Below are 10,436 nucleotides of genomic sequence, written 5' to 3' on the forward strand. Positions count from 1 at the left end.
TAGATTCACAATATGCAGAGAGCCCATGGAAACAATTCCTTTGATCCAAGTGTCCATTTGTTTTAGGTTCCTTAATACTGCTTGATGCTGGGCCTGGAACCAAGTCCTCGCCTTCAACACGCCCGGGATCCCATATGGGCGCCGGTTCTAATCCCGGCAGCTCCACTTCCCATCCAGCTCCTTGCTTGTGGCCTGGGAAAGCAGTCAAGGACCGCCCAAAGCTTTGGGCCCCTGCACCCATGTGGGATACCTGGAAGAAGTTCCTGGATCCTGGCTTCGGATCGGCATAGCATCGGCCATTGTGCTCACTTGGGGAGTGAATCATTGGATGGAAGATCTTCCTCTCTGTGTCTCCTCCTCTCTGTATATCTGACTTTGTAATAAAAATAAAATCTTTATTGGACTGGTCTGCCACACATATTGGCAAACCAGGGTAGGGGGTGGGCCTGGTGGGGGTTATTGTGGGCCGCTCTCATCAGGATGCAGCTCCCACTGGTTTCGGTGAAGACCGAGTATGTGCTGTGCAGGACCAGGCTGGACTGCAACACCCATTGGTTCCAGTAGAAGGCAGGGCTGAAAACAGAACCAACCCAGCAATTGCAACTACCAGCTGACCGGGTGATGGACTGTGCTGGGCCCTGTGCTTGCTGGTGCATACAAGTCTCTGGCCTGGGAAGACCTCAGACGAAGTTTCTTTGGTGATTTCCCCAATTGAAATGCCAGACTCAGAACCCAAACCATGAAGGGCCAGAAGATGGAACAAGTTAATCAACCACCTCAGCTATAGGTTGGCAACAAAATACCGAGCAAATAGAGACGTTATGATGGACAATGTCAATTAATGGATTTTTCAACAACCTCATCGTGTTTGGAGAGGCAAGATTGGCAGCAATTTCAAAACTGGTGACCTATTGAAACCACTTCAACGAGCATCTCGGAGCATGCCCCACATGCGGGACTTGGGGTGGGTGGGAAACCGGGTGGGGCTTCTCCCTCAACATCCCCCTCTACCTCAGATATATGAAGGAAACAATATGGAAATAATAGTCTTACCCACTTTCCTGTAGCCCTTGACCCTTTTTGCCCAAATTAACTATGTAAAGATTGACAAAATAAAAACAATTATTATTATTATCATTATTTTTTAAAGATTTATTTTTATTATTTTTTCATTGGAAAGGCAGATATACAGAGAGGAGAGACAGAGAGGAAGATCTTCTGTCCCATGATTCACTCCCCAAGTGAGCGCAACGGGCCGATACTATGCCGGTCCGAAGCCAGGAGCCTCTTCCGGGTCTCCCACACGGGTGCAGGGTCCCAAAGCTTTGGGCTGTCCTCAACTGCTTTCCCAGGCCACAGGCAGGGAGCTGGAAGGGAAGCGGGGCTGCCGGGATTAGAACTGGCGCCCATATGGGATCCCGGGCGTGCAATGCGAGGACCTTTAACCACCTGCGCCACCACGCCGGGCCCAACAATTATTATTTTAAAATAAATAAATAAATAAAAATAAAATCTTTAAAATAAAATAAAAATGCAGAGAAGGAATATATTCAAGAGATGTATAATATGAGTAAAGTTAACAACACAATTTTATTAAAAAATGCTGAAAGAGTAGATTTTTAAGTTCTGTCAACACAATTTAAGAAAATATTTTGAGGTAAGATGCAGTAATTCATTGGATTTAGTCCTTTTGCTGTATATTTCAAAAATACTACATATAACCATAGAAATTTTGTGAACTTTTGAAAGGTTTAAAAATATCCACAGGGGCCCGGCGCAGTGGCGCAATTGGTTAAAGGTCCTCGCATTGCACGCCCGGGATCCCATATGGGCGCCAGTTCTAATCCCGGCAGCCCCGCTTCCCTTCCAGCTCCCTGCCTGTGGCCCGGGAAAGCAGTCGAGGACAGCCCAAAGCTTTGGGAACCTGCACCCACGTGGGAGACCCGGAAGAGGCTCCTGGCTTCGGATCGGCATAGTATCGGCCCGTTGCGCTCACTTGGGGAGTGAATCATTGGATGGAAGATCTTCCTCTCTGTCTCTCCTCTCTGTATATCCGCCTTTCCAAGGAAAAAATAATAAAAATAAATCTTTAAAAATATCCACAGCCTCTATTATTCAGGAAATGGGATGGTAATCTTCGGGGGTGGGGGAGATGAATCGTTAGTAATGTGATACTTGGTTTAAAATCAGGAAAATAAAAACGTAAAAACTAAGGAGCTACTTATTGTAATCTTTCAGTACAATTTGATATTTACAATTCTGTGTACGTGATTCAATTTTAAATGATGTTGTAAAGGTGTCTCTCTGCTACATCAAAGGTGAATTATTTAAGAATAAATGTGAAATCACTTCAGTTGTTTAAAATCCACCTATGATAGCCTCAAAATTCACTGCATGCCGCAGGGACTAGCTAGTCCACGGAGCAGCCCACCCTGGGGCCATTTCCCAGGGTCTCCTCCTGGTTGGCCTGGAGAATGGACAGCAGGTATTTCCGGCTCAAAGGCGGGCACTTCCTCTGGCCAGGGAGCCCCTGACGCCAGATGGACCGTTGGGCCATAGCTCGGGGTTCACCTGCGCCATGAAGCAGTGCTGCCTCTCCCTGCTCGCCGTGGGTGTCCTCCTCTGCCTCCACAGTGCCCAGCCTGGGGTCATGAGGAGAGCAGGTAGGCCACGTAGGGTTTCTGCTTCGTCCCGGAGCCCACCGCCCCGCCTCACCTCGCCCTGTTTTCCTGCAGTTGACCCGAAGCCCGGGTTTTGTCCGGAATTCTATCCTGAATGTCCATTCATCTTGTTCCCTTCGTGTCGGCGCGACCAAGGCTGCAACGGGGCCAAGAAGTGCTGCTTCTACAAGTGCCGGCACCAGTGTGTGGAACCCTGGCAGACGCTGGACTGAGGTGAGGGGCCGCACCTGCCGCGTTGCGCAAACACCGCGCGCCCAGCCATGCGTGCGCCAAGGACGGCCTGTGCCCGGGCGGGGAACCCGCTGGACCCGCTGCGAGTGGGCAGAGCTTGTCCAGTGGGTGGCACAGAAAGCCCCGGGGACAGTGAGAGGAGGGAGGCCTGAGGGGCCCCCAGCTGGGCGTTGAGACACCCTCGTGTAAGGGGACATTTGGATAAGATTGTTTCTGAGCCCCAGAGTGGTTCTTGAGCTTTAGTAGGGTCGCTTCCTGCTGGCCCTTCTCGTGCGGGTGGGTGATAGATAACAAGGCGCTCTGCTCTTCCCACTTGACTTGGTCGTTCCTTAGGATGTTGCCCCAAACTCTGTCCCTCAGTCCCTGGCTCCCTGGCTGCACACCCCAAACGTTCCCCATGGCCCAGCACCTTCCCCGACTGCTTGTCTCCACCCAGCAGGCACCCTGATTCTCTCTTTGCTCCAGAGGTGCAGCCCTCTTGAGAAGCCGGCCTGAGAAGTGGCTGGTGCAGCAAGCTGAGACTGGAGAACTGGTCCCTGGAACAGGAGAACTGGTCCCTGGGACTGCTCTGTTCCTTCCAGGGCCGGGACTTCATTCTCTCAAGAGTTAAATGCTTGTGAATGAGAACACAAAGAAATAAAGTATTGCGTTTATGAAGCTGTTTTCTGTTATCATGGTGAAGTGCCCGCAGCTGGGTGCTTTATGAAGAATGGAGGATTACTGGGATCGCAGTTTGCAAGTTCAAAGGCAAGACAGTGTTAGGTCAGCTCTGGAGAGAACCTCGTGACAGGGGACCAGGCCTGCAGCACCTTGGCCCCCGAAGGACACACTCCAACCATATCTAAAGCACGGTAAAACAAATGCAGGAAACCACAGGAAAATCCAGGAAATTGTTCTCTCACCTTGCTGGGTGATTCCCTAGGATGAAGTTTCCCATTCACATTAAGATTTTTAAAATCAATTTCTGAACTAATGGTTTCTGCCCTATTTCTCTCTCACTATTCCTGACATTCAGATTCCGTGCTGGTCCAATTCCAGAGGCGTGCTGGAGTCCAGTTTTCTGGGTCACTATCATGGTGAGGGGTAGCGTTTTCCTGAGTTCAAGAAGCAAGCCAGTTTTATTACAATGTCTCAGGTGTTGCTCTGGTCCCACTTGTTGGAACTCTGGGTTGGAACTGGAGGCAGACATATCTTAGTTCTAAGTTACCTGCATCCAGAATGAGCTACTCCTGCTCACTTTTGCTTTCCATTTGCATATGTATTTTTATAACCCTTTATTTTCAATCCATGTATGTTTACCTGTAAAGTGATTCTTTTAGGCAGATAGTTGGATAGGTAGGTCTTGTTTTTTCAGCCTTTTAGCCAACCTATATCTTTGGGGGAATTTCTGTTTACATTAAAGGAAAGCATTAATTGATAAAAAATTAACTCATGTCATATGATGATTAATTATTGACTATTTTATACATTGTTTCTTTCTGCCTCTCATTATTTACCATTGTGTTTAGTACATTTTCAGTATAAGGTTGGAACATCTTTTTTTAATTTTTAAATTTTATTTTTAAGAATAATTATTACATGGTTGATCAGGGTAGGAAGGATCAAGGTTTAGGAAAAATTGGGTGAATTCATTGCTTTCAAATTTGCCATTTCTTCTTGTTCCTGGGGAAAGGGGAAAAATAAAGGGGAAAACCACTCATGACTTTCCACACGTCCCAATACGCAGGGATAAGGAACCTCTACCTCATATCAACCCAGAGTCTCAATGTGTGCATATTCTGAGGGTTCGGTCCAGGTGGTTTGAATAGTTCTGCAATGCCGCCGATTTCACCGATCCAAGGATGGTGTCACCCTCCCATTCACCAAAATTATTTGTTGTCTTCGATTGCTTGGGGTTGTTATCCAGTAAGTTGTTCTGCTGCAGCACCAAATGTGCTGCCTTAATCTCTTTTATATCAGGGCCTACTTTTTCATCAAGTAGGGCATGTTCTTGCAGGTGAGTCCATGAAGCTGGGCCAGGTGTCTCAAGCATCACGAGATCCCCCACCCCTGGGGTTCACAAACCTGACACCTACCTATTATGCCGGCCCTGAGACCCGGACCAGGAGACCAAGGCTCTGCCAGATTCCCCACCTCAGGGTTCAAGGAGCCAATATCTACCTAGGAGGTGGGCACCATGATCTGGGTCAAGTGACCCACACCACACCAGTTCCCCCTGTCCCTGGAGCTCAGGAAACCATCCTGCACCACACATGTGGACCCCATGACCTGAGCCAATCTACCCAAAGGTTGGAATATCTTTTATGTATCTTTTTTATTAGTAAATGTATTATCATATCTTCATGATGGCTGTTATGATCCTTTTACTTAAAAAATATATTTATTTTACTTGAAAGTCAGAATTACAGAGAGGAAGAGAGGGGAGAGACAGAGTTCTTCCATCCTCTGGTTCACTCCCTAAATGACTGCAAAGGCCAGAGCTGGACCAGTTCAAATCTGTAAGCCAAGAGCTTCTTCTGGGCCTCCCATGTGGGTGCAGGGGCCCAAGGCCTTGGGTAATCCTCTGCTGCTTTCCCAGGCTATTACCAGGATGCTAGATCAGAAATGGAGCAGACAGGAGAAGAACCAGCACCCATAGGGGATGCTGGAGTCATAGGAATAGTCTGCCTTGCCACTGTACTGACCCATGGTTTTACTTCTAACTCTCCAGGCCTTGTAAGACTGGTCTGGTAGTGATGAATTCTATCAGTTTTGCTTGTCTTGAAAATATTTTTATTTCCCTTTCACTTCTAAAGCAAAGCTTCACTGGATATAGTATTTTTGGTTGGAAGTTTCTTTCGTCAAGACCTTTAATATGTAATTCCATTCTACAGGCTTTCTGCTGAGATTTCTGCTGTTTGTTTATTACCTACAATCAAATTGCTAGAGGAAACTATTTAAGACACAGGCATAGACAAAAAATTCTCAGAAAAGATCCTAGCAGCAAAAGCAATTAAAGCAAAAATAGACAAATGGAATTACACCAAACTAAAAAGCTTCAAATTAGCAAAATATATAGCTGGCAAAGGATTAATATTCAGGATCACAAATAAACTAAAAAACTCAACAACAACAAACTAAACAGTCCAGTTAAGATATGGGTAAAGAACATAATCAGTCACTTTTCAAAGAATGAAATACAAAGAGCCAACAGACACATGAGAAAATGCTCAGGTTCACCAGCCATTAGAGAAATACAAAGAAGAATCACAGTTAGGTTTCACCTCACCCCAGTCAGAATGGTTGATATAGCTATCATCTGAAAATTTAAAAAAATAATAAATCCTGATTGGATGTAGGAAAAAGGTACCTTAGTCCACTGTCGATGGGAATAAAAAGTAATGCAACCATTATGGATGGAAGACAGTAGAGATTCCTAGAGATTTGAAAGTAGATATACCATATGACCCAGCCATTCTATTCCTGGGAATATGTGTAAATTAAATTAAATCACTTATAAGAAGAGTCATTTATACAATCATTTTTATTGCAGCTCAACTCAAAATAGTTAAAATGTGGAATTAACCCAGATGCTTATCATAATTAATAAAATGTTATATATATATATAAAATAATGGAATATAATTCCAATATATATATACATAATGGAATATTACAACCGTGAATAAAAGAATCAAATTCATTTTGCAACAAAATGGATGAAACTGGAAGCCAGACAGTCTGTCTGTTTGTTGTTGTTGTTGGGTTTTTTTTTATGTAGCAGCTAATAGAGAACATACACGCAAAATATAGGAATGAAATGGTTACTGCATATGTCTGTCATTTTTAACCAGTGTTTATACTCTAGTGGAAATGTGGTCTTGTGTTCTTTTTACTTGTTGAATATTATTAGTGGCAAATTAAACCTGTGAATATAGAGTGGATTAAAATTATGCCTGTGCAAATACTGCTGAAGAAGAAGAGAAGGAAGCGGAGGTGAGGTACTGGGGGAGGGCAAAGGAAGTGTGACTGTCTCCTTGGAACTTTACCTGTGCAACAAATAAACTTTGTTCTCTTTATGTTTTTAAAAATGTAGGGGGAAAAAAAAGTCAACAGAAAATCTAGAGCTGAAAAGTACAATGAATAAAATGAAAAATATAATAGAAGGCAACAACCTTATAATTGGTCAAGCTGAACAAAGAATTAGGGTTGTTTTGCTTTGTTTTTGTTTTTTCAAACACAGTCACCAGAGAAAAAGAGTGAAAAGGAAATGAAAAAAAAAACTAATAAGACTTCTGGGACAGTACGAAAAAGGAAAATATCCAACTCAGGATTTTAAGAGGAGAGGTAACAGGTTAAAATTTTATTTAACCAAATAGTAGAAAGGCTTTGCAAATATAGGGAAAGATATAAATATCTAAATAAGAAAAAATCAAAAGCCTCAAATCAGATTCAAGCCAAACAAAATTATCTGAGGAGATATTAGCATCTTAAGGGGGGCTTGTATTGTGGTATAATGAGTTAGGTCACCACCTGCAAAAGCAGCATCTCACAGGGGCACCAGTTCAAGTTCCGACTGTTCCACTTCTCTTCCAGCTCCATGCTAATGTGCCTGGGAGAACAGTGGGAAAAGGTTCAATTCTTTGGGCACCTGCACCTATGGGGGAGGTCTAGGAAATACTCCTGGCTTCAGACTGACCTGGCTCCAGCTATTGTGGCCATTTGGGGAGTGAACCAGCAGGTGGTCGACCTTTCTCTCCTTCTCTCTATAAATCTGCCTTTCAAATAAAACCATTAAACCTTTTTTTAAAAAAAAAATAAAAGATAACAGGAAATAGGAATGCCAACTACCAAATCTAATCTGTTTATACTGTGTACATGTGTGAAATAATCCACTGGACCCCACAGAAATATGTAAGCATTACATTGCTGGAGGCCAGCTCCAGCCGAGTTCAGAGCTCAGGAAGAGTGCGTGGAGTTGGCGATGAGGAAAGATATGGACACTGTCACTTGGTGCCCTCTCGCAATAGCTCAAGAAGCTGTCCTTTTTTATTTACTCAGACACCTCACAAGCTTCTACACAAACAACTAATTGTTCTATTTTTACTTCAAGACTAAGGGGGCATGTACAGACATTTGGTCATTCTGTCTGTACTTCAGGGCTAAGCAGGTACCCCTAAAAATAATTCTGTAAAATACTGTATTCATATTCTTCAATGCAAACCATTATTCATTCTTCAGTAGTAGCCATGGGGACTCCAAGGCCAAGGTACACGCGATTATCTGCTAATCAGTAATACATTCCTACCACATTTCTATTTCTATAATTTACCCATCATCTAATGGGGAAAATGTCACAAGGAAAAAACATAAAAACCCAAGACAAAAGTTTCAAATGTTAATTCCCCCTACAACTATAGGCTCTACAATCCCATAAACAATCAATAATTAAAAGCATATTTCTTTAATAAAAGCATCCTTAATTCCTCTAGCTAAAAATATGAAAGTGGCTAAAAAAAGTTACATTTTCTATGCTCCAAAGAAATTGCAAAGACAGGCTAGCCTTTGAGATCACAGTAACTATATTTATTGCCATAGCAGTTTCAGCTCTTACTCCCATCACTTGCATTAATATTTAGGATATTTATCAAGCCCCTTCCCAGAAGGTGTGCTATATGTCTGGGCCAGATTCTGAGGCAGTGGTTAAGTACTCAATAAGGAGTCCAGAAATGGCATGGGCTTAATTGTGCTCATGTGTGTAAACTGTCAAAGGCGTACTCACCAAGACATTATCAGCAACATTAACTCCCAAGCTCACATCTGTTGCAAAAAGCATCTCACAGGGGCAAACAACAATGCCTCAATAGATTACAGAATTCTTAGTGGGGTGCTTGAGTGTCCATGCAAACAGGGGGTGAAACCACATCAAGGTAGTCAGAGAGACATTTGCCGGGCCCTGCCAAACAGGGGAGCTGTTCTCTTCACACCTTTATGTCATCCAGTCCTACTGCACGAACCCCGGCATTACATGTTAATTTAAAACCAAGACCAAAATAAAATCAGCATATCTTTTAAAAAACAAACCTTTATTTAGAAGCAGAGAGAAATCCCAGGCTCCTGTCTACTGTCAGTGCCCACAATAGCTGGGGTTGCGCCAGACAGAATCCCAAAACTCAATCCGGGGTTCCCACATGGACGGCAGGAACCCAATTACTTGTATTGTCCTTGCTTCTCCCATGAGCCACATCACCTGAAGCTGGAGTCAGGAGTACATTGGAGCATCCTACTCAGGTACTCCAATGTGGGACACAGCATCTTAACTGCTAGGCTAACTTTGCATTACACACAGATGCTTCACCAAGACAGCACAATGATTTTAACACATGCATGTATTCAATGCTCAAGACAGTGAATTTTGCAAATTTTCTTAGACCTTGTCACTAATTACTAGCCTCTTTTTTCTGATTGAAAAGTTCCATATGTGATGGTTAATTTAATGTTTCTACGTTGATGGGTTATGATTCCAAATTGATTAGTCCAAGAGTGTCTATGTTCCTGTACAGATTTTTTTTCAAAGGTGATTAACAGTGAAATCAGGAGAGGTTACCTTTGAGTTGAGTAGATCACTCTGTATGTGCAAGCAGGCCTCAGCTGACAGTGGAAAGCCTTCAGAGCAAAGCCAGAGGTTCCTGAAGGGAATGGGAGTCCCTACACAGAGACTGCCACACAGAATTCCTGCATGGCTTTCCTGTAGAACTCAGACTCTAGACCATAATATGAACCCGGATCTGAATTTTCCTGAGAGCCTGCCCTGCAGAATTTGGACTTTCCACTTCCCTTGAACTGATATGTCTACAAAGAAAACACGCAAATGGCCAACAAGTACATGAAATCTGTAATCATCAGATCAAAATCACATTGGGATAGCAGCTGGTATCAGCTAGGATGGCTATTATTTTAAAAGAAAGAAAGAAAAAAAAGGTTAGTAGGGATACAGAGAAATCAGAAGCTACACTGTAGGTGAGAATGTTAAGTGGTACCATCACTAAGCAAATCAGCAGAGATGATCCCATAGGATTCAGCCATCCCACCACACAGTATTTATCCAAAATAACAGGAATCGATATCTCAAGAAGATATTTGCACTTACTGTATTTACCATAGCATTATTCACAATGACCAAGAGGTGGAAGCAAACTAAATCCTCACTGGTAGAACATGTGGCATATAATTATCATGAAACCCTACAACATGAAAGACATGTGAGGACGTGACATTGAGTGACACGAGCCAGGCACTGAAGGACACACGCTGCAGGGGCCCCCTGGAAGAGCTATCACAGGTGAGCTATCGACGGTGGCCAAATTCTCTTGGGCAGGAAGGTGGTTTCTAGTCTGCTTCTCAGTGGGTGGAAGCCTGCAACCAGGCAAGATGAAGTCCTAAGGACCTGCTGTAATGTGCCCTCGTGCAACACTGTCCTGTTGAGGGGGGAGCTCATGGTGCATGACTTACCAAAATAAAACAACAACAGCAAGAACAACAACA

At 43.6% G+C, this 10,436-nt stretch overlaps 1 protein-coding gene across 1 annotated transcript; it reads left to right on the forward strand.

Annotated features, from left to right (window-relative positions):
- The first annotated feature begins 2,578 nt into the window (after positions 1 to 2,578).
- LOC121157081 (WAP four-disulfide core domain protein 15A-like) lies at positions 2,579 to 2,893 on the forward strand. The gene is made up of 2 exons (XM_040981081.1): positions 2,579 to 2,663; positions 2,736 to 2,893. Exons 1-2 carry the CDS (start codon positions 2,579 to 2,581, stop codon positions 2,891 to 2,893), a joined length of 243 nt encoding a protein of 80 aa, XP_040837015.1.
- Positions 2,894 to 10,436: the final 7,543 nt, after the last annotated feature.

The sequence above is a fragment of the Ochotona curzoniae genome, unplaced genomic scaffold (genome assembly GCF_017591425.1).
Source record: "Ochotona curzoniae isolate NIBS_2020 unplaced genomic scaffold, NIBS_Ocur_1.0 contig_3520, whole genome shotgun sequence".
NCBI lineage: Eukaryota > Metazoa > Chordata > Mammalia > Lagomorpha > Ochotonidae > Ochotona > Ochotona curzoniae.